The sequence below is a fragment of the Heliangelus exortis genome, chromosome 9 (genome assembly GCF_036169615.1).
Source record: "Heliangelus exortis chromosome 9, bHelExo1.hap1, whole genome shotgun sequence".
NCBI lineage: Eukaryota > Metazoa > Chordata > Aves > Apodiformes > Trochilidae > Heliangelus > Heliangelus exortis.
Window position 1 is genome coordinate 10,999,761 of NC_092430.1, and position 25,272 is coordinate 11,025,032.

Consider the following 25,272-nt stretch of genomic DNA (forward strand, 5'->3'; position numbering starts at 1 on the left):
TACCCTGTGGTACTACTTATGAAGCTGACATCACTCTCAATACTCTGTTCTGACACTCCTATTTTAATTTTTCGTTCTTTTCTTTTTTTCCCTAAATGTTCTACAACTGCTACCATACTTGTGGAAGATTCTAAAGTTTTTAAAATACTTTGTTTCAGATATACCATACAACCAATATAGAAAAGAGTTCTAAAATGTCATTTAGTAAACCTACTATTGATATATCTACAAAACAGAATGTATATGACTTCAAGGGACTTGTGTGAAAGTGAAAGACTTCTGTGGAGTAGTCTAGGAGCTGGCATGATGCTGAGAACGTGCACGCTAGAAAGTCTCAGGGTCAAGAGGAACAGACCACTTCTATCTGATTGAAGTATGGTAATACCTTTATGCAGTTCAGTATGTTCATAAGTAACTCTTGACAATGCTACTTAACTGTATGCACATTTTATCCTCCACTTTACAAGGAAATATACAAGAGACCAAAGTCTCTGCAAGCAAAACTGTAAAATGAATCCAGCTTTTTAATATACCAGAGATGTGACTGATCTACTCTATCACACCAGTTTTTCATGAAGATACAAAAGACATGGTAGGCCATGCTCTGAAGTCACTACTTCAGTAGGGTTTCTTTAGGAATTGGAACACAGAAATCCTGAGGTTAAAACGATCACCTGCCTTACACGCAGTAACTACTCAAAACAATGTCAAACTGTGTATTATGATGCCTTCTAAATGCTGATTAAGTTAATTCCTATTTATCTACTGTGCCATTAACTCAAGAGGAAAGTAATTGATTCACATTCTACTAGGAAGATTTTTTAAAAATGGGAAAAAACTGTAATGTTATTTTCATAACAATGAAAAGGCATAACAGAAGAAAACAAGGTATTCTGACTATTTCTACCTTGCTACTACTTTGGTGCAGTTCCTTAATGAGCTTTTGAAATAAGTTTTCCAAGTTTTAAATTATTGACAGATTAATAACAGACTCATAATTTGGCCTTTAGTTCCACCTTGATATGAAGCAAGGAATATTATATGTAGAATTAAGTCCTTCCCAAAATGATTTGTCTTCTTTAAAAGTGAAGTTTACAGCAGTCTACAACTTAATTTATTTTTTAAAAAAGAAGTGTTTTTTTTAAATAATTCCCATTAAATTTCAATAATGGAGCAATACAAAAGAGTTCAACTAAAGATGTGCCATATGTGTTCTTGGATGCAACCCCTGTGACCAGCTTTTCCATGCAAAGGTATTATTTAAATAAAAATATATTTTCATAACATGAGATGCAATATTACTTCTAAGTCCTGTATTACACAATTTATGAAAAGAAACCTAAACAATTTCTATTCAGATTTAGGTGATGAATTTCAGGGAAAAATTTTTGTTTGTCCAAGAATATTTAACTAACTTTTTGTTGTTTGAGCCACAGAAAAAGAACATGCTGAAGAAGATTAGATTTTCCCTGATTTACTTTGAAAAAGAAACACCTAGTGTTCCCTCCCATGGATGCCTTGGGCATTCTTGCCCACATATGGGCATTCTTAAGAAAAACAAAACTCTTCAAAACTCTGCATCAATTTCTGCCTTTTTTAGTCAATTATGTTTTCAGTCATATATTAAAAAACACTTAAAGATGGAAATATACTAATATATTTTGGCCACTTTGTTACCAAGCTAGGCTTTGTTACCCATCTCAATAGCTTCTTCAAACCTCTAGAGAGCTTTTTCTTGACCATGCCATAATTGCTTGTACCACCCAAGTGCTAGAAAACCAGAAGTTTTCTGTTATGAATCTGATCAAGTTAACAAAATACTTGCTAAATAATGAAGAAATAGATTTACAGTATGAAGTAACTCTCATTTTCCTACCTGTTGAGGACTTTTACTCCTGTTTTTCTGGATCATTTTTTTAAACTTCAAACCATTTGTTCATGTTCACTCCCTCTGTTATTTAGTAATTCTGGGGACTTAGTAAGGAGAATAATATCCAAAATGAAGGAATAAATATTAAACCATTGAATTCTCAGTTCTAAGAATGAATTTAGAGAAACAGTACTTAGAAATTTTTTAAAAATATATATATATATTTTTCAGACATGGAACTAATTATCAGCTGATATGAATTCTAATTTGTGCTCTGAATAAAACAGGATATGCTGGCTCTATTTAAATATTATTAGGCCTGTTGCTCTTCATCTCAATGCCCGAGGCTTTTCTCTAAAGATTCCACTATTATGCAAATGAAAATCAAAGCAATTAAACATTTCAAAAAGGAAGACTGAAAATTTGTAATGAGAGAATTATCATCATCATCTCTTGAAATAAATAAAACAAGCCACGTGTTAGGAAATACACTTCTGCATAATGCCATTCTTCTGTTCAGATGAAAACTTCCCACACCATTCATGGAAACATCTGAACTGAAAACATTTGAGTTCATGTAAACATTTGGACCTATCTTGCCATAAAAATCTATCTACCCTCTGTGTTTTCTGAAAAGTTGCAAGCAAACAAAATTCTGCTGGACAAAAAATTAACCATGAGATCATATGACTGTGGTATAATCACAATTTAATTTCCATATTTTTCTTCTTTATAAAGAGGTAGGTAATTTAACAAAAATTTCCACCAGCATTTGTGAGTACCTCTCCAAAAACAACTTCTGATGGTCCTTTCCTAGTCTCTGAATAGCAGTGATTCATTCTGCTACCTTCTAAAAATACTGCACTAGTAGATTCATTACAAACTCCCCACATGTACAAAGAAAACTAATCTATTCTGGTGGAGAAACATCTCAAGACAAAATGCACAGAAGGTTTGTGTTTTCTATGCCAATTACATTCTGAAGTCTCAGAAGCAATGTAAGTCAAAACAGACTTACATCAAGACTTTGACAGTTGGACTTTGTGGTCTTAGATGTCTTTTCAAACCATGACAGTTCTGTGATCACATTCTGAAACAGGATAATTTTATTATATATGCACAAGCTTTGTAACTACTCTAAGGTAGCCAGTCATCTAAGCTATTACTAAAAATATATTCATTTCCCAAATCAAAACACACTACAAGAAAAAAAAATTCAGCAATAAAACTGAAACAACTCCATCATGTTATAGCCTCTCAGGATAGCACACATCAGCAAGAATCTTGCCACACAACACAATGCCCGATTCTAATGTATTTGTCATGCTGAAACCTGTTCTTACCACATCTACTGATTTAATGAGTGATGGCTTATTTTTAAAAAATCTCATCCTTAAGCAGTTTGAAACTTTATGCTCAACATCTGGAATTTCCACAAAGATGGCATGCATCAGCTACTGAAAACAGCACTTTGAAGTGTGCATTCAATACACCGTTGAAGACAAAGACATTTGCTGGTAATCCTTGTGTCTTCAGGAATATCTCTTTAGATAGGATACCAGTTCTATGGGCTACAGAATATTAGGCAAAAGATCCCTCTCCAAGGAAAAGGGGAGAGTTCTCTGAATTTCCCCTTGCTCTATAGCCACAAGAAGCAAAAGCAGCAAGCAGTGACATCTTTCTTCTTCAAAGTGCCAGTAATACTTGAAAGTCAGACCAAAGAGTTCTTTTACTTTCTTTTTGTCATAACACTCATTACCCTAATCAGAAGTGTTCTAGAAACAGATTGTGAGCTGCTTTGAGAGGAAACGGAGAAGGTTCTTTTGGGAACAGAATGAAGCTGACTCCTTTTATGCACAGGCTAAAAAGAAAAGATCTGGATGTGGCATGTACTGATGTTCAAGACTCACCACCTGTAGGAGTACTTGCCTACTTCAGGCAAAACTTTTGAGACTGATACAATACCTCCACATCCTGCTAACTGAGAAGGAAGGAAAAAAGAATGGAAGAAGTGTGACTGGTTTCCCCTAAGGCAAGACAAAGCAGCAGAGAGAAAGCATTCCTCTGAAAGGAACTTGGGAGAACATGCACGCCACAGTGCAAAGGCTGTGTAGAGCCACTAACTATTCAATATTCCTCCTTAGCTTATTCTTTTCTACACTGGATTTTTATTTTCCCCTTAACTTCTACAGTTTTTAAGCCTTAATGGAACAGATTTTTTTTTAACTGTCAGAATTAGTGAAATGAAAACAAAGGTTTTTTTTTTTTTTTTACTTTCTAAGTGCTTAATCAGTGGTGGATGTGCAGCACATATAATTCATGTGAACTGCTACTTCAATTATCATTGCTAAAATGTATAAAGGGACCTATAAGCAAACCAACATTATTTCATTAGTATAATGAAGAAAAAAAATATAGAGCCAAATGAAACCCAGCCCCGGTGCCCTGCTAGCCCTAAATTATCTAACAGTTCTCAGCTGAGTCCACTCATTCACTGTACACACCTAAGCAGGACAACTCAAACTTCTGAAAAGAGACAATGTATTTAAACATAAGTGTGTCTGTATGAACCTTTGTTCAACTACCTTGTTTGGTTCCATTCCTTCCCAAATCATCAGTGTCACATTTTCCATTCTCTCCATCAAATGAAATTTCAATGACACTGATATCTCATCTTAAAAAGCTTAATCCTGTCGGCTACAGTTTTCTAATACAGCCACACATATAAACCAACCCATGTGGATCTCATTGGGTATTTTCATTGCTTACTCTGCAATTTTTTATTTTCCAAATGTAATGTGCAGATTCCTATCAGTATTCTAAATAGGCAGAAAACCTGCTCCACGTGTTTTATATACTGAAAAAATGAAGTATTTTTTAAAAATAGAAAGTTTAGAAAATTAACGAAACATGTAATTGTTTCATACAAACCAGGGATACAGAGGCATTTGTAGCTGGTTCCAACACTGCGACAAATGCCATGGGCACAAGGATTCAGAGAGCAGAAGTCAATCAGCTGAGCACATGTAGGTCCTGTAAATCCAGGACTACAACTGCAGGAGAAGGAAAGTCTATCTGCATAGCAGGTTCCATTGTTCTGGCAGGGAGATGAAGCACAGGGGTCTATTTTGTCTTCACAAGATGTTCCTAAAAACCCTAAAAGAAAAAAATTATTTTGATAATTAAACATTCCAGTGTGCATACAATTTTAATAGCTAAATAAATTTAAAATCAAGCCATTGACGTGTCTATGCTTCATATTTTTTATTCTATAAATATTACAAAAATATGGACCTGCTTTATATATTAATCTAATTTTACCCATTAATATGGTATGATATAAGGTGATTCAGGTAGAATCATACTATCAAATAATTAAGGCAGTTAAGTGCAAAAATATTAGTTGTATCTAACACTGCTTATCCATTTTATGAAGTGTATCTGGCTAGAACAACAGAGGACATTTTCTAAAGATCAGGAGCAGAATAACCTGGAAAAAAAATCCCAGAACTGACTATTTTTTTTCCCTGCTAATGGATTTGCTAAGAATAACAGCCACATGAGTTTATTCGAGCTTCAATAATTTAAAAGATTACCTTTTACAAGAACATACTTCTTCATAGCAAGAGAAAATGATTTATTGAAGCAACACCATGTAAAAAATAGACATAAAGAAAAAATATCCTTACACAGGAGTTGTTTTAATCAGATGTAGTAATTAATATTTTAACAAATTGCAGTATACTAACTATGTTATCACACACAACACAACATGAAGCAGTGCTTTTTGTACCCCAAAACAACTCAGAAAAGAATATTCAAAATTTCACACCCATCCAGATAAGCGAGTATACTGCCCTTATCATTCAACTCTACTATTTTTCTGATTAATACTCAGTCCATTAATACAGATCATGACATTTCAAGATAAAAATTCCCTGGAATATCTTACTCTGCAGAACAGCTCTTAAAATTACAGTACATTAATCATTGTGAATGAGAAATTAGGAGCAAACGAGGACAGCTTCCACTCAAGGCCCATCAAGCCAACTCTGCCCATCTAACAGAAGCTGTAAACCATGGCTGCTGTGCCAGTCTAAAAGAGAAAGAACAAACCACATGGACACCGCTACCCAGGAGATTATAGCAACATTTCAGACACCAAAGTCTGTCAAGCTGACTGAGCTCAAGGACTTGATGAGTGAGGGCTGAAGTAATCAGTCTAAAGTTGTTGAAGTTTCCAGCATGCATACACACAAAAAAAGACAGGCGATTAATTTTAAATATCTTGAGGGCTTCCTCAAGAAGACACACTCCATGTTTTATAGATCCACAAAACCTTGGTGAACTGCATCAGAAAGAAAAGGGATATGGATACTAAACAAATGTGAGTAATAGAGTATACTACTGAGAGCATTAACAAAATTTAGATTATTGTAACTAAGAAAAAGGTGGAGAGGCAAATATTCTTGGGCACTGCTGGCAGCAGGATTTTAGTATCATCCTCAAAATATTAGGTCCTGAACAAATGACTTTAAAAGCCACATTTCCTTCACGTGTTCATAAATCTTAAACCAGACCTATGGAATGAAAACAAAACAAAAAATCCAATTAAAAAAAAAAAAAAAGCAAAAAAAAAAATTCAGAAAAAAGAACCTACAGATTTTAAGTGTTTAGCCACAAGCAGCTCCACAACAAATCAGGATGGGAACAGGCAAAGATCAAGGCAAGAGCCTTCTGCCCTGTCCATTTTGCTGTTTTGTGATAGCTTTAGAGGTTTTCTTGTCCTGTCCTCAGATTGCTTCATTGATTTTATCAGGACCAACTGCACACCAGCACTGGAGATACTACAAATAGATTTTGCAGAATCCTGTATCAAAGGTCCTTCCTGAAGATAACTGTGAACCTGAAAAGAATGGAAACCCTAAAATCAAGAATCTAATACTAACAGTGGTTTGCTGACAAACTGAAAAAAGCCCTCACTGTTGTCACAAAACCCTGGACAGATACAAAAGAATCTGCAAGGACCTTTAACTATTGCAAGGAGATGATCAGCAAATGATCTGCACTGAGTGCAGAGTTAGTTCTGCACTAACTCTGAAACTGGATTTAAAATGACCAAGGAGATACAAGGTCACACAATGACACTAATACTGCTTTACTACAATCTTTGCAATAATCTTCCCTACAAAGAAAAGATCACTGGCAGATGGCTAATGTTTCAAGTGACAAAGCACATCAAGAACATATGCAGGTTTAAAATACACTAAAACATGTTGCCCTTGTGCTATCTTTGACTGTACTGTGAAATGTTTTTAGTTGATTCTGGAAGTTTAAATCTTACATACGAGTTATTTATCTGAAAATACTTAAAGCAACAGTAGTTTACAAATCTAAACTGAAGATCTATTAATCAGGCATTTCTAAATCTACATTTAGAAATTGTTAATAACAATGCAAATAATAAATTTAATATTCAAATTCAGAAGTGCATTGATTGGAAAGCATATTAAAATTCTGTGGGAACAAATCAAGATTATTTCTGTCTGGATACATAACCTTTGAATTATTTTTCAGCCAGCTAACAATCCCAACCCTGCATCTAGGTCATTATTGGTATAGCAGGGACATGACTGAAACGTAAAGACCACGGGTGACTTGAGGGATCTGAATGCAAAAGTTGTGAAAGGAGTAACACAGCTGGTAAAGGGTAAAGGCAGTATTAGAAAATATTTATACTGCTAAAAGACGCAGTACAATATTTGTGCTTATGTGGATCAGATCATATGGCTAGTTGCCAAGAACAGAAATACTGACTGAGGTGATGTTCTCCGTATCTTGCTATAGTCCTCCAGGGCAATGATAGAAACTAGATCAGAAAACATTTTCAGGGATGGAAAAGCTCTGGATAAAAGCCAGATTTCTCACCACGATGGGATTTTAATTACTTGGCTACTAAAAGCAAAAAAGCCATATACAAATCAAGGAAATTAAACATTCTCTGAAGATACTATACAACTGTTTCTCATACAGTCTGCAGAACAGCCAACTTTCCTGAATCCTACTTTAGACTTAATTCCAAGAATTGTACGAATGTGAAAAATTCAGTCTGTGAATTGTCAGGACTAGAGATTACAAAATCTTTAGATCTGAAGTATAGGGATATATTTTAAAAGAAGTATAGATGATTTATTATTTTCCCTAAAGAAAAATCTTTTAGGAGGAACTACAAGATGTCTGATGGATTTTCATCAGAACTCTGTAAGGAGGAAAAGGATACTCACCAGGAGGAAATAAAAGAGATTTTAAAAGTCATTCTTAATTATTTTTTTTTTAAATTCACTGTAGCTAAGTCTTAACAGATAAACAGAGGCTAAAACCATTAAAATATTAAGTAGAAGTCTATTAAAAATAGGAGTAATTTGAAAACATGCCAGGTAAAAACATTCAATTAGCAGAAACTACCAGAAACTAAACAGTCATAAAAATTTTTAACAACAAAGTGTACTTCAGGTAAATTAAACCCTCTTATGATAATATGAAGAATTCTTGATTCTCTAACCACCAGTAACCTTGGGAAATCTTCCACATGCAAAAGCTGTGTGACCTACTTTTCTGGAATCAAGAGAACAAATAGGTTTATTGTATGTAAAACTAAAGAAGTTATCATACCTGCAAGATATGATGTAGACAAAGGCTTTTACAAGAACAGTGAAGCAATACACCCAGAACACCACCTTGGAACTTAAAACCATTCCTAATCTAGGCTAATAATTCCTGTTCTCCCAGCCAACTAAAACTCATGGTGACAATGTACATTTTCTAGCTCCTATTGCAAATCAAGACATATGAATCACAATTTACTATCTTCTGTAGTTGTCAAACTCTTCAATTTTTACAGCACATAACCACAATAAGAGCATTCATAAATTTGCTGCTTTCCAGTATTTCCAGAAATACCTGCAGGTATTGCAGGGAACTGTTGCCAAGCTGTAACATAACATCAGTCCTTAAAAGTAAATTTCAAGTAATGTTACATTCCCATTCATAACATGGTTTTCTATCTCCTTCTACAGGATGGCTATGAAATCCATTATCACTGATAAGTATTTTTAAAAAATATATTAATCTGAAAGAAAAGAATTCTGTCACTTCTGTCAGAGCAGAGACGAAGGGTAAGGTAAGAAAAATACCTAGACTCCTATTTCATGTGGCTGGACAGATGAATGCTTGCTTTTTTTATCAAAGATTAAAGTTTCCCCATAACACTGAACAAAGTTTATCTGTACACATCATCAAGACATATAAATTGTTTGTAACAACTTCAGAAACATCTTAAAACAAAAGGTTATCTCTTTTTTATAGTAACTTATCTGCACTGTGCTCATCTTTGTATGACTTTGTTCAGAGCCATATTCTATGGCTAATTTATATTTATAGCATATTGACAGGAAAATTAACAAAAGCTGCCCAACCATTTTAAAAATGTAGAATACATAGCTATATATACATGCATAAGTACCAAATCTTTCCTTCTGTCAATTTTACAAATTTGCTTGCGTAAGGAACAGATTAGTGAGACGTGCATTTTCTCACCACATGATCAGACCATTTCCATACAATTTTTTTTTTTTTTTTTTTGTTACAGTTTCTTATTCCAGCTGGCTTATTTTATGTTTTTAATTATTATTTGTATGCTCAAGTCCACGCCAGGGTGCTTTGGGAAGTGACATAATTCCACAGTAACTTTAAAAATTGTAGCAACAAAATTTATAAAATTATAAGTAGTACGTCAATCAACTGAAATTAATTAATATTACTGTCAATACAGTAGTGTACTTTGATTTACGGTAGGTGGAAGAAAATCAGAAGAGATATGGTTGTTTATGGAATCATTCTTAATATAAGTTTTAAATACTCATGTTCAAATTGACAGATGTCTACCATGTGTAGGTTTCCAGAATTTAAAAAAAGCTTCTTTGCATCTCTTCATTCAAAGGTAATATTTGCTCAATGTCTCTTTATTATAATGAAACTTCGAAAATTACGATTGAACATCCCTACCCCTTTATAAGTATAGCATCCCCTTCACAATAATAAGAGAGTCAAAATTTGGAACAAATTCCTTATTCCTTAGCTTAAGAAGTTCAAGCTTCTTCACTACAAAGTTTAGTATAAAATCCATTTTCTCTTTAGCACAAGTTGACTCAAATTCACATAGATTATTTTCTGACGTATTTTGGACATTACCATCTAATACATCCCAAAGGAAATAAAATACATGACCCCAAAGAAATTTTCTTTATTAAAGGAGTCTTATAATTGTACAATTTTTAAAGAATAATCATGAAGTGTTTGTGTCTGACCTAGGCTGCTTTTTCAGTGGCTCAGACCTCATCTTCTGTAAATTATCACATGCTTCTTCATGAAGTACAGATCCCATTTGTAAAAGAAATGCACAATCTCAAGATCATTCCTCATCATTTCCACCTCAATCCTTTTTTTGTCATCTTTTTTTCCCCTTTTTGATGCTTTCCATCTTCTCAAATTCTTTCCTACCTAACCACATTATATATCCAGTTTTTGACTTACTACACATAGAGAAGCTTCTGGCTCCCTTTGCCCCAGTGTGCTGAATTAGCAGTACAGAATGAAAGGCCTCTTCTCAGCAAGCAATTACTGTTAAGCACAGCAGGAGAAAAGCTGCATACGAGACCTTTCTTAAATTAGAAAGCTCTCATTGTTTTTGGTAGGGTTTTTTTTAATGAAGATTTTGAGGACGTGCTAAAAATAACAAATCTCCAGGTTACTGTATCTGCAATTTTCAATTAACTATCCTTTATTGTATTTACAAAAATAACCAAATCTCTTCCTAATCCAAACAAGAGTTCTCCAAATATGCCTCTGTGAGAGCATAATACCTCAAAAGAAGAAAGAATCACAGGAAAAGCAGTCGTTAGTAATTTTGACAACGTTTTGTGATACAGACAATATATTTTGTTAAATGACCTCTTTCCTTCCCTCTATAAAGTATCTGATTTTCTGAGTTCATTGGCATTAGTAGATCTTCTAGAACAAGATGGAAAAGCAACACCTTATTACTTATTATGCTTATTAGACTAAGCCAGAGCATTAGCAGTGACCCTTGCAGACAGACCGTGACACTGCTGCACCAATGTTCTCCCTTCGTTACAGTGAAGACATAAGCAGGAGGCACAGCTGCCTAACTTCACAGGAACATTCTCTCTTTGAAAAAATATGAGTTTCTTGGTGTTATTAGGGACTCAGGGAGAAACTTTGGATTACTGTTAAATTATCACAGACTCACTCAAGAAAAGCCACCATGTACACAAGACAACATTTATCCCTGTGAACCTAAGGATGATTTTATCATGTCCAAGGGACTGAGAATGAGCCACAGTGCATTTAGCACTATTCCTTCTAGAGCAGTGAACTCTCTAAAGTCCAGGCAGTGATTCCTGAAATTTTGACTCCTTCAAAATAAGAGTTGTAAACATATTTCAGTAAAATTTTTCTTATGTTGCCCCAGTGCTTTTTTGAAACCATGTATACTATGTGACAATGTTAACCATATAAATAAGCAATCAGAGTATCAGCTCTTCCCACAGTTCTATCCTTGCTCTGTAACATAGCTGCTTTTGGAACACAGAATTTATACTGGGAGACTAGACCTGCTAACTCATCTCAGAAAGTTTCAGATATATGACCCCAAAAGAATGTCTGTCTGTCAAGAAAGTGTATCAGCAGAGAGGTGGTGTTTGAAATTTCTCAGTAAATTTTTTTCCTCTCTAAGTGTCAAAAACTAGATTGTGTCTTTAAGGAAAATCCAGAAATCGCAGAAAACCTCATGACCTCAAGCAGAGAAGGAGCATAGGTTTGTAACATGCAGTAAGAAAACTTCCAACAGAGAAAAATACCAGAATAATGACAAAATTGTGATAATGTGCCCCGAGGGAAAAATTGCAAAGCCACAGTTGCAGCACCACAGCACACCCCCTGCAGATGATGGGGGATGTGGTCATCCAGGAGCCTCAAACCACCAGTAACCCTGTCCCATGGCCAGCACCTTAAATGGTGTTGGGAGAGAAGTTGTAGGATGGTCAACACCTTATTAAATAGGTCACCAAGAGCAAGCCATTAAGGCATGCTACACACAGAAACAAGTATGGTGGTTCTAAACCAACAAAAAAAAACCCAGTAGCTATTTTTGCAAGCATTTATTATTGGAAAGATCATTTCCTGGAAAACATCCTTATCAACCCTCGAACAGATTTCCTAAGAAAAAGTCAAGTAAATTATTGACCAAGTCTAAGAACTCAATTTTCTGACTGAATTTTGCTAGCAGTTACAAGGCACAATCTTCAAAATTCTCCCAAACACAAGACATGCACTGCTGTCAAAACATTAGTGTCCATGTTTCAACACTGATGTTAAGTGGGTCACTCATTAAAATGTAACACTCCAGAAAATCAAGGAATCAGTCTAAAGAAGTTACAGTCTTCATTATTTAGCAAATATATATTACCAGAGCAGTTATCAAAAGACGTGTATCCTTAGAAGGGGCAGGCAGAATAAAAACATCCACAATCAAGTAAGAACAGAAAAATAATTAGTTCAAGGTTCTAATCATAGTTATTAATAACTAATAGAAGGCTTCATAATCAGAAGCTTTAGCTCCTGATAACTTTTTAATGAACAATCCAGGCATCTGCCGTTCCAGTCAGCATATTGTTAGAAAAGAAACACTGTAGCATGGTGGTGTCCTCATTTCACATACTCACATTTACAGTGTTTACCACTGAGAATAACTGAAAGGCTTTCATGTAGAGAAAGGATAAGTGCAAGTAGAAAGGAGAATAAATTAAAACTTTGGGGAAATTAAATAATTGCTTTAGTTTTGAATTATTGCTCTTACACAGATTTTAGTCAACTGACCCATAAGCAAAAATGAAAAAATACAAGGGAGGCAGCTTTTCTCACACATTTACTGGACAACACAGAAATCAAAATATTCCCTAAGCCTCTCTTTAGCTTTTTCAGTGCTGAAGCCTGATTTCTGTTGTAGAGGTGCCAGTGAATGAGAGACCATTTCTGTAACACATCTACACTGAAACACTAACTACTGCCACACTTACATACTATTGCTGATTACAAACAAGTTTCTTATTTCTCATTTGTTGGGCTTTTTCTGCTTACAATTATGGCCTAGGGCATATTTTTAAAAAGTATTTAAATATACATGTAAATATCACTGAAAATTTAGACTAAGTGCACCCTGCAAAATACCGATTCGTATGAGGTTCTAGGTAGGTCTTTACCTTCTGGGCACTGACAACTGAACCCATTGATGCTGGAAGAACAAGTACCTCCATTTTGACATGGCTGCTGGATGCAGTGGTCAATCTCTGACTGGCACAGCTCTCCAGTGTAACCTACAAAACAGCACACAACATTCAGAAACTATAGTGAAAATTAGGTTTTATCACTACATGTATTACTAGGTCATTCAAACAGCGCCATTAGTTTTCTTGAATAAAGTTAACCAAAGTAAGAAACAGAATTCAGGGCAGTCTTCTAATTGCTTACACAACAAGATTTTTAAACTGAACTTATACTTCACTGGAGAAACATAAATAAGTAGTGGAAATCTAGAGATTATATCAAATGTATTTTACAAGCAGCATTATTCTGACAGCACTAGTATGATGGAGGTTGGTTCTGAGTCCCCATCAATACCCATATAACCAAAGGAGAAGAAATTTTTTAATATCTTTCAAGCATATCTTTTATTTCAAGTCAGTAATCTTTAGTAAGACTTTAAAAAAAGACTTGGCATTATGAATTATTTGTGCATATGTTGAATGACTGTCATTTGGTCATAGTTCTGTGCTTCAAAAAGTGTTTATTTTATGTGGGAGTTGTGAAGAACTGCTCAGCACAGTTATAACTCTTTCAAATAAGCTCCTGTAAGTTCACAAGCTACAGATTGTGTGTACTGTACTATTTGACCATAAGTTTGCTTTGTTCCATATGTCTGATGTCTGTAACACATCCCCCAAAAGTGAACAAATTTACAAAATACCATCTAAATGATTAAACACTCCTAATTTAAATTCCTTAACAAATACCACACATTCTCTCTCTGAATTTTTATTTACCTCCAAGAAAATACGTTGACTGAAGAGGAAACTACACACAGAGGCATTTTATGTTTTTCAAAGGAACACTACATAAAATTGCTAACAACGCAAACAAAGCAAACAAATGTATTTTTTGCTTCCTAATTGAAACTACTTGTCAAAATCCAGAAGAATTCTGACTCAACTATATTCAACATGACCGCAATGGTAGGGATTTTTCAAACAATTGAAGCTTGTTTCACTCTCATCTTTCTCTTCTTATATTTTGATCCTTATTAAACTATGTTTACATATCTTGTTATACTGACAGTTGATCCTTTGGTAAATTTACAAAATACAATAGAATATGACTGCATAATAACCTTACACCTTATTTTCAGGGCACTATAGATCCAGGTCATTGTATAAAAATACCAGTATAAATCCCTTTCCTCCTGCATAATCACTAAATGACATTTTAGCAAAGACAGAAGTCATCCTACAGGAAGTCCTAGAGAATGAAAAAAGTACAATCAAAAGGAAACATCTTACCCTTCAGAGGAAAGGAAAGTACCTTAATAATGTGTTGGCGCTGATTTTCTGAACTGCAAAAGATGGCTCAGAAGATGGTCATTTTTTAGGTTGCTACTGACACACTATCTACTGCAGCTAGAATTATCTCTAGTCTGTGCTGATGTGTTTGGGCAAAGAATAAGACTATTCCCGTATTTGGGAATATCTGAATACCTACTCCATGATCCTGCTTTGGAGCAGAATAAAGGTAGTGTTGGTACCTTTTCCATATAGTTAATGAATATAAATGCTCACCCAGCATTAAAGCAAGTCAATGACCATTTAGACACAACCTCTAGAAACCTGACCAAATCTGTTCTTTATGAGATAGCTTTTATGTTTTGCACACCTTAGAGATTATTCTGGAAGTTTTGTAGTTTGTTTTTTTTTTTTCTCTTGTTGGGTTAAGTCCCATTTTTCTCTAATAAGTACTGATTAATATTACAGAAATTAATGTGTACAGTCAAATCTTTGTAGGAAGCAAAACAAGTTACCTAATTACCTGCTATTAATCCTGATCTTCAACAACTTTTGAGTAATTTCAGAAAACATATTTTGAAGAAAATTTTCTATTGTGATAATTGAAATTGGTTTTGAAATGAGAAGTTTTGATAGCAGAGTTTTCTATAATACCCATAGTTTGTTCCATCAGTATGCATCTTTAATTTACCCTCTAGCATATGACCATTGCATTTAGTTTAATTTTAGTTTCAGTTAAGATGCCTAAAATAATTTGATAAAAATTTTGAAGTAAATTTTCTTAAAATAACTTCAGATAACTCACACACTTTTTAATTAATCAGACCCACAAATTTCTCAATTAAGTTTGTGAACTTTTTAACATTTTTTGAAATTTAAGTTAATACTATGAAACTATCCACCAACTGCATAGTGTGGAGTGAATTTTTTCCATTCAGGTGCAGCTGAAGAAAAGCATTTCCTAGTTAAAATGAAAGTATCTTTACTGAAAGGTTAGTTATAATGTATACTTAAAATCTATGTTGAAAAGCAAAGAAAAAAACTGATTCAGAAAAAGCTGATGTAAATAAAATTTTTATTATCTCTTTTTAGTATGTGCAGTTATATTAGTTACGAATAGGTTATGGCTCGGATATGTGCTTTCAGTGGCATTTTACACAGAGGTACAATCTTTTTTAAAACTGCCTTTATGTTGTTGCATTTCCCTCTTTTTTTTGGTACGTGAAGTTGCACAGCTCACTGCTCTGCAAAACATATACACTGCATGTTAAACCAAAATGCATTATTCAAAGCGTAAGGCAAACCCTACCAGCCGGGCAGCTGCAGGTGAAATTGTTCCCCTCGTGTTTCTGTGCCACATCCGTGCAGGTTGCATTGTTCTGACAGGGCTGGCTCTGACAAGCATCGAATTCTTCACACAGGGAACCCTGATATTCATCCTCACATTCGCAGAAGTAAGTTGCCTAAAAGTAAAAAGGGTATGTAGTTTACAATAAATTTTCAAATATTATGCTTTCATTGAATCCTCTACTGAACAGAGATGGTTCTGCTGTTTTCCTGTTTGTAACAGTAGCTGCCATAAGTACATCAGGTGCACACAGTCAGTCTTTGACAGACTAAACCAGTTCTTCAGGTCAAATATTTAATGATGTCAGGTTATTTCATCTCGTAGAGGAGGCTGATTGCAGATCCTTAATATCTACAGCACTGTAAATGTTGTCTTCCATTCCAGAAATTAGGCTGGAATTCCATTTTTAGACTGAAATAACTGTCAGAATATGTAATGTGAAGATTTAACCCAACAAAATCCTACTGCAAAAATGCATCCTTCATGTCAAAGGCGGGTCTTGGGTCCCAGAATAGTGACGAACACCTTCAAATGTGTCATTTTCTGAATGTATTGGTTACTTTTTCCAACCCTGCTGCTTAATGAAAGCTCAAGATAATAAAAGATATCTATAGCGTTCATGATATGGAACAGCTTTGTTACTAAAATTAAATTTAAATATCTTCCTTCAAAGTCTTAGTGACCTAAGGCCTCAAAGAACAGAAGCAAGGAAAGCTCTCTCATCTGTAGTGTGCCTTTAGATTAAAGAGCTTACTTTCGTAGTTCCTTGAACACTAGATGGCAGCAGCACTCACTCATAGGTTTCAAAATCGGCTCATTAGGGCTGGAACAGCAGTCCCATGCACAAACATTGGAACACCAAGTACAAAATGTGCATGGAGCTCGAAACAAAGAGATGGGATTAGTATTTTATCTTCTTAAACTCGTGGTTGCTTGATATGACTAAACATCTGTGATCTAAGTAGAAAAGAAAATAATCATCTTCATTCAAGTAAAAAAGCTACTTACCAAAAGCCAGATTTCATTCCTCATTGCAAATATTACACTGATAGAGTCTAAATAAGGTTTTATACTATACATTTTCAAAGCTCAAAATTATGAGTATAGTATTTATCAGGTATATATGTCAAAAGTCCCTGCTAAGTGCACTGCCTTATGCACAATGTGAGATTTACCCAAGCCTCTTCACAAATCAGGTCTGAGCATTTTGCACGGTAGCAATGACAGGTTTGCAAAGAAGCCAGTAGTTCAACAGGAAGACAAGTCAGGCAAGCAAAACACAGTCAAAATTCTTATCATCACGTGGCTGAGTGACTTTGAAGATAATCCATACAAACTATACAGGAAAGAGGCTGCAGTGTGAAACCAATAATCACTTTAATAACTAAACAACTAACTAAATACACAGTTTATATATTCACATTTCCATATGGCACTGGGGAGAAAGACATCAGCACAAGGAGGATCACTTTGGTCACTAAGGACAAGAGAGACCCTGGGTTCAAAATTACTGTCCTTCTCATCAATATCTCTTACAACTGCAGTCATGCAGTACAGTTGCAGGTAAATGGGATCAGGACCCAGGTAAACAGTGCACATAAACATGTTGCCTACAGCATTCTTCACAAGTCTTCTAACTCTCATTGATACTAAATTATGTTACTGACCTAAAGTGTTTGTTCACCTTCCTGGAACAGTGTGTTGAGTTTAGACAATACACAATCAAGGTTATGGCTCATGTAAATTCATCTGTTCTGGACGAATAAAGTGAGATCCCACACTATGAAAAAAAAATAGTATTTTTTTCTTAAAATCAATGTGAGTAAAAAGAAATAGGCACTGTACCTAGATTCTGTGCCATTTAAAGGCATCAGAGCCTTGTTCTAATTTAAATGTGTTTCTGGTCCTTGTGTGTGCACAGGAAATGAGAACAGGCTCATCTGCCTCTATCTGACATCCCTAAGCAAGAGATCCAAGAAGCATAACATCCCATTAAAGTTAAATCAGTCAGAACAGGGAAGTACCATGTTTGTTAGGTGGATTCAGCTTCATGGTTGTTTTAGGCTAGATCTGAGAGTAAGATGGAAGTCACATCGTTACCAGAACCTTTCATTGGAGAGGAAGGGGATGTATGTACAAAGAAACAAAAGCAAACAAATACAAAGAAACAAAGAGCGTGGCTCTGCCTGCACTAAAATCTGGTTTTGAAGCAATGGAAACTGATTATTATAGAGGAAATATTAATATGTTTAAACAGTGCAATTATCATTGCCTCAACAGTATTTTTAAAATAAGAAAAGCTAAGATAATATTGATATCTCTCTACAAACATGATATAGGGATCAATTCAGCATAAGGAATAATTAAGAAAATGGGTTTTGAAAACAGTAAAAGAAAAGCATTGTAAAAATTCAAAATTAAATGCCTAACAAAAGCTAAAACTTCTAATACATAATTTTTTCTGTAGAAGATATTAGGTGTCATTCTTAAATGATAATATTCTTTTTTTCCTGACTAGGTGACAGGTACTAGCGTATTTGAGGAAAACTAAGTAAGAAATATCAGATTCTAAAATTCAGAAGAGACCATAAAAGCTCACCTTTTTTCTTTTTTTTTTTTTTTTTAAGCTATAGTAAAGAAGCTGTTAAGACGACCAGAAGAGAATTAATGTCTTCTCTTTCCCTTACTGAGAGAGACTCGGTATTTATTACAGCTCACGGTGAGCTGCTATATTTGACCAAAACACTGTTGTATGATAACTACATATTTTATATTGCACTTAGGAAACAAAGCCCATATGCAGAATAGCATGTCTCTAGGTACACAAGGGGTTTTTATAACTACCCTTTCTATAAATATAAGCAGGTGGATCCATCCATTTAGATAGCAAAGCTTCTAACCAATATAGAAGACACAGAAATCATCACTATTCCATTCAAAACGTTATTCTCAGTGCAGGCAGAGGCCAGTTATTTTGGCACAAATCTCAAGGTTTCTAATTATAGCAATAAAATTTCATATTTACATAGTCAGCTCCTTCTATATTTCACATCGGAGAGATAAGGTTATAGGACAGAACAATTAGTGAAAGAAATCATTTTATCCCCAGATGTAACGGGTATAAATGCAATCCAATGGCTCGCCAGAGCTAACTTCAAAATCCTACGCAGGATCAGAATTTCAGAACAAAGAAATCTCTCTTCTTGGGCTAATACCAAGATTTTTGTCTTCTGTGAACAGCTGACTGGTTTGAGGACAGCTTATTCTAGTGTAAACCTGAACATATAAATGTGAATGTGGTATCTGCACTGTGATGATGGATGCCAAGAGCAGTATTATTGTTCTGACACACTCCTGCTTCCATTGTGGAAGAATGACAAGCATGGCAGCAAAGCAGTGGTACAAAGCTCATTCAAAGGGAGGAAAAGGCAGCACTTTGACTCAGCATCACTTCACTGCACACAACTTTCTTCAAAGTGGTGAATTTTATGTTCCTTTTGAAAGCAACAATAATTGAAAAAGAAACTCTGCCACTAAAGCTTTCCATTTCATATCCACACTCTATAAAAAGCATCTGGCTGAATAGAAGCCAAGCTCTGTATCAGTAAGGAATGAGTAAAAAATTGGGCAAGACTTCCAGGTTAGACCAGAATTAATTCATTTGTTTATAGCTTTATGCACTCCACAGATAACAGTATGCCACTGCACTTGCATCACTGCAGATTGTTAATTACATTTAACTTTCCCATTAAGCAGATGTCTTACTACATTCTTTTATATTAAACTAGATTTGGAATAAAACTATGAAGCCACAAAGACAACTGTTAATCTTCTTGGCACTGAAAGCAATGACTACAGCCAGCAGAGCTCTTGGCTTATTCACAGTATTAGGGCTTTTATGCATTCTTCTAAGGATTTGCTTTGCACCCTGCAAGACTAGATTGTGCGAAACAGAACAAATTAGAGATTAAAACAAACAGTAAATCACAAAGGGCATTCTAAACCTAAAAAAAATTCAAGTTTTGGTTCTAGGAAAAAAAAAAAAAAAAAAAAAAAAAAAGTGCTCCATCCTTACGGAAATCACCAAGACATCTTAGGGCACCTAAGCTAAAATAAACAATGGTAAAAATATCCTAATTAATGAAATGTGCACCTTCTATTTTTTACCTGTGCTGCTCGATCTGAATCAGTTTCTTTGTTGACGTTCTATTACGCAACTAAGAGGCTAAAAGAGCACGGAAAACTGACAGATTTTAAAAAAAACTGTGGATGAACAGACAACATGACATTTTTATCCTCCCTGGAGTAGGAAGCTGGACATAAATTAGCTACATTTGGAAACACTGTATCTGAGGCTTTAGTGAGTGGTGCATCATGCTATCCAGCATAGGTTTGTTTGATAGCACTGGAGATGATTGCTGGTGACATTCCTCATCTGTTGAAGTTCTAGGAAACTCATGAGCACTTTGTGACAGTGAAAATAAAAAGCAATAACATTTCTGAAGTTAAAATTTTATTTGAAGATAAGCCATATTGAGAATCCTGCTAATTCCACTTCTCTGACTGCCTTGAACTGACAGCTGCTTCTTCTGAAATGGACTTTAACATGTCTCACAGCTTCAGCCACAGGGATGTCATCAACTACAGCCTAGTGCATATTGCATCCAAAACACTACCTTAATAAATTTTCCTGTTACAACTCCAGTTCAGATATTGAAGAGGTGGAAAGACATGACTAATTCTAAACTTTTCCTATCCATTTTCAAGGGAAAGCAAAACACTAGATATGCATAGAAGAAGTAATCACTATCACTACCTTTAACATATAAAGCTTTCACTGTCGAGATTACAGGCGGAGGTGCACAGATCCTGAATTCTCTTCTTTTGATTGTCAGAATAGCTCTGCCTTCTTGCTATTAAGCCAGTTCTTTACAAGATTATGTTTTACTTCCTGTTTATAAATTATTTTAAAAGGTTTATAAGGCATGGACAATTATTAAAGGTCATATATGCATTTTCCTTAACACAGAAAAGCATTAAAACTTCTGCATAGACACAACAAGTAATTTTTTCTTTTTTTTTTTTTTTTTTTTTTTTTTTGTGACAGATGACATGCAATAAAAGAAATTGTCATAAAAACAAACTATATGAAAATAGCAAATAGGACTCTTCTCAAAGCCTGTAACTCTCGACAAAAAACTGAAAAGGACACCATTTTGAGATGCTGTTAGATACAGTAAAGTCAAACATATTATTTACATAAATTAAATTCAAAATGTTGAATTTATGAAAAAATGTTAGATATAGCAGAGCAGAAAAACTAAACTGGACTATGAAATAGGACAGTGTTATCTGAATTAATAATTTATTTGGATTCAGGACAGCTGGTGTGGTAGGGTAGCACTTACTTATAAGGGCATCTTCTAATAATTGTGTTCAAACATGACCTCAAGCATTTTAAAATTTCATTTTTGAGAAATAAAACAGATATTAATTATTCCAGATGTTAGCACTGCCATGCATGTATAGATTACTCGAGCAAAATAATTATTGTTGTTAAAATTCAAAATGTCATTTTCTATCCAAGCATGCTTATTGAGAATGTAAATCAGAAAGCGGTAGCAGATGAACTAACAGTAAATTCCCTAAATATGCCAAATTTTTTTGTGCTCACAGCAGGCTCACAGCTGCTAATATTTACCCAACAGTTACTATTGCTTTTATGTCTCAAAGGAATACTAATAAAGTCTTTTAATCGGTGAAATAAAATCAACAGAGAATATTCTGTACCTTCTTATTCACAGAAGGCCATCCTGGCTTTGTAAAAACAGTATACAGATTGCAATTTTGACAGATTTGGTTTTTATTTTCTCCTGTTACTAGATGTCACAAAAAATGCATAGTGGCCAGTGGAATTCCTTTTGCTATTTTAATCTCTCAGTGTAGCATTATGTAAAGGAGAAAGCCATACAGGGAAACTTGAAAACTTTGCCAATTTATTCTGTTTCTTCTCAAAATTATGCTCAAATAATTCTATTATTCTGATCAGCGATTTCTGAGAGGAATTACTGAGACATGGAGAGGTAAGTACTAGAATAAATCTAACCCAAAACCAAAAGAAGGTTAAAGACTACAAACTGGAACTCACTGGTATGGAGATTGTGGATCCCACATGCCCATCACATGCTCCTCATCTCATTTAGAGATATTCTCATATACTGACAGCAAGGTGCTGTCACTCACAAGGACCAAGTACAATTGCATTTATATTATCGTTGAATTTTCACACTCCATGCATATCTTGGTAAGTTCACCTTACCTCATCTGGTCTGGTGATACATTTTCCTTTTCCTGAACACTGGAAGTTATCTGAGTGGCTTCCCACAGGCATGCAGGTGCTGACTTTCACTATCACAGTCAAGCGTAGAGCCACAATACATTTAGTAACTGAATCATTCAAAAATCCTTAAAAAAAAAAAAAAAAAAAAAAAAAAAAAAAAAAAAAAAAAAAAAATTGTTACAATGTGAATATTTATTATAAACAAGATTTTATTAGTAGTACTATTATTACTATTATTATCTTCACATTTTTAAATGGCAAATAATATCAAAATTGGCAGAGAAAAATGTGTAAATTAATTTCTTAAAGTTTCTTCAGAGCTAAATAGCATAAAGATCATAAACTGCATTACAATGGTAACAGATGGACAATCCTTTTGGCTGTACTTTTTATGAAGTTTTTGAGAACATACATACACAGCTTGACAGCATCTCTTTGTATATTTGCAATAAAATTATTATTGAATGCCTGATCTTATCACTTCACGAGGTGATACACCAGGTACAGATGAACAAAATATGAAAGGAGAACAAGGAAGAAAATATATGAGTCTCTCTGGTTAGGACCTGTAATTACATGGAATTAAAAAAACCAAAACAAACAAAAAGAAAACAAAACAAAAAAAAACCCCACCAACTGGTTGCAAGCTATTAAAATACACTGGAGAATAACAACATCCCTATCACCCATATTTCAAACAGATGTATCTGGAAAATAAAATAAAGGACAACAGAGAAGATAAGAAGAGGTACATACACAGACATACACAGCCCATGACATAGAAAATGAAGTCAGAGTACACGTCAAAACCCATATACCCAGCTCCTATACTTCACTTGTTGCTGCATTGTTCCAGCACAGCCGTAACTTCTAGGTTACAGCCCTTCCTTGCGAGGCATCGATTGTTTGGTACTGGGAATTTCTGATAGAATAAATGTGACACGAAAGTGTGGGTTTAGTAATGTGTCTGCTGTATGCAGAATATATGTACAAACTCTCTAAAGATCCTTCCAATTATCATCAGACTTAAATTTTCCTTCACCATCCTTAATGCAGGTAGACTTCTAAGGGCCTAAGACTATGTGGTATCAGTATGGAAAGCTACAGACACAGAAGCATTGCAGGATTATACTTTTCTTAAGATATTAATAGGGACACAATTCAAGTAAAAACAGATGCTTTTTTTTTTAATCTAAATATCCTTAATTTAAAAAAATAATTACAGTAAACAGTCACAGGAAGTGTTCGACATAGAATGCTTTTCACTTTTAATTCTAGAATCCATTTACAGCCTAAACCTCAAAGGAACTTCATAGACGTTGTCCAGCTTCTTGTATTACAGACCGGAAATAGCACAAAATTCAGTCAAGAATTAAAAGATTAGTACATTTTTAATTAAAAAGATAGTATTTATAATCAATAACAATACACCATAGTTTCAGGAAACACTCTGAATGTCAGATAGAATTCTTTTTCCAGAACAGCTGCTAAACATTACTTTCAGCACACGAAACTACACATTCCACAGAAAATCTTTCTTTAGTTTTAGATTTCATTTTCTAAAATACTACATCCTTTTAATAATAGCTGTCTAAGCTAGAAACAAAAATCCCTAAACTATAGCTCCCAAGCAGGAAAATCTCATGTTTAACATAGATGTCATCAGCGTGAGCATAGCATCTGCAAGTTAGCTGAATATTCTAAAAGATCAGATAAAAAAATGTTTTGGGTATAGCTCCAAATGTCTAATGGTCTGTTTTGGCTAGAGAAGATTATTGTAATCTGCTGACCTCTTTAAAGCAAGCCAATTTATTCTGGCCTTAACATACATTCCATTTTTACCCATCTGTTCAGTGATGAAGCCAGAATTATTTCCTTTAACAATTGAATGCAATTGTCAGTGGCAGTCATGCAATTATACGTGAGTGCTTGGAAGAATGTGGTATTTAGGAAATGTCTTTGGGTTCACATTTGCTTGTCTGAAGCAGATTGTTACATATTCTTCAGGACAGTTCCCTATAGGGATATTAAATCAACCTTCTTTGTTCTTTGAATCTTGTTACTATTTTGGTATCAAAAGCCCTTAGGCAAACCACTGTAAAAAATCTTTTTTCCTCACTGGAATGCCACATATTTTTCCTGTAATTTCTAATTATCTCACCTACTTACCAAAGACTAAGAAAATAAAAACATAGCTATTTACAGCTATTTATTTTCACTCTATATAAAGTTTATACAACTTTCTATGATCTCTAGGTTTTAAGGCTAGAAGAAATTTGTTCAATATCTAAATATGACTCCCTGTTCAACTCAGGTCATAACACAGCAATTAATTTCTTCCCCAATTCCTGTAACAGCAACAGAACTACAGTGAGTTTTAAACTATTTTTACATTCCCAACAGAAGAATAATTTCAGAAACATGTTTACAGCTCCCACCATCTAGGATCTGGAGAAAAACATTTCAGCTGGTTATTGCAAAAGGCAATTTTGTTTGGCTTAACCTCACTGGTGCTCTAAAACTAGTTAAAACACAATGACAACAACCCATATTAAGTTGAAGAATTCAGGGCTGAGCTACTTACAGTAATACCATGGAAAAAATTGTAAAAATCTAACAAATCATCGTATGATGTGAGTAGTCATTTAGATGGAGAGGAAGCATTTTTAAGCTTTGTGCACACATAGTTGATAGTCTGAGAAACTCCTGCATGATTTCCTTGGCATGGTAAAATACACTACAGCTCATTCCATCCTGGCAGCTTCATCTACTTACGCCTGGGAGCGCAGAGCATTTATACCTCTGTTTCTCTCTCATCGAAAAAGTTTAGAACAAAAAATAAGGAATAAAGCCAAAATAAAAGATGGGAGTAGTCATCAAGTCCAGATGCTGTCAGCAAGGTCATATCACACCTTTCATATTTCCTCTACTCATACATTAATTGATTGTGGATTTTCTAGACTACACAGATTTGCTTCCTTCCTAAGTCCTGTTTCTGAGCAATATCTTCCTTCTTTGCATG

At 34.6% G+C, this 25,272-nt stretch overlaps 1 protein-coding gene across 2 annotated transcripts in view; it reads right to left on the reverse strand.

Moving 5' to 3' along the window:
• Positions 1-25,272, reverse strand: part of DNER (delta/notch like EGF repeat containing) — a 101,214-nt gene that overhangs the window by 18,756 nt on the left and 57,186 nt on the right. For both annotated transcript variants that reach the window (XM_071752091.1, XM_071752092.1), the window contains exons 5-8: positions 22,230-22,375; positions 15,872-16,025; positions 13,210-13,323; positions 4,802-5,026 (exon numbers count right to left, since the gene is read on the reverse strand). In XM_071752091.1, the coding sequence (XP_071608192.1) occupies positions 4,802-5,026; positions 13,210-13,323; positions 15,872-16,025; positions 22,230-22,375 (639 nt within the window). The remainder of the gene's footprint in view (positions 1-4,801; positions 5,027-13,209; positions 13,324-15,871; positions 16,026-22,229; positions 22,376-25,272) is intronic.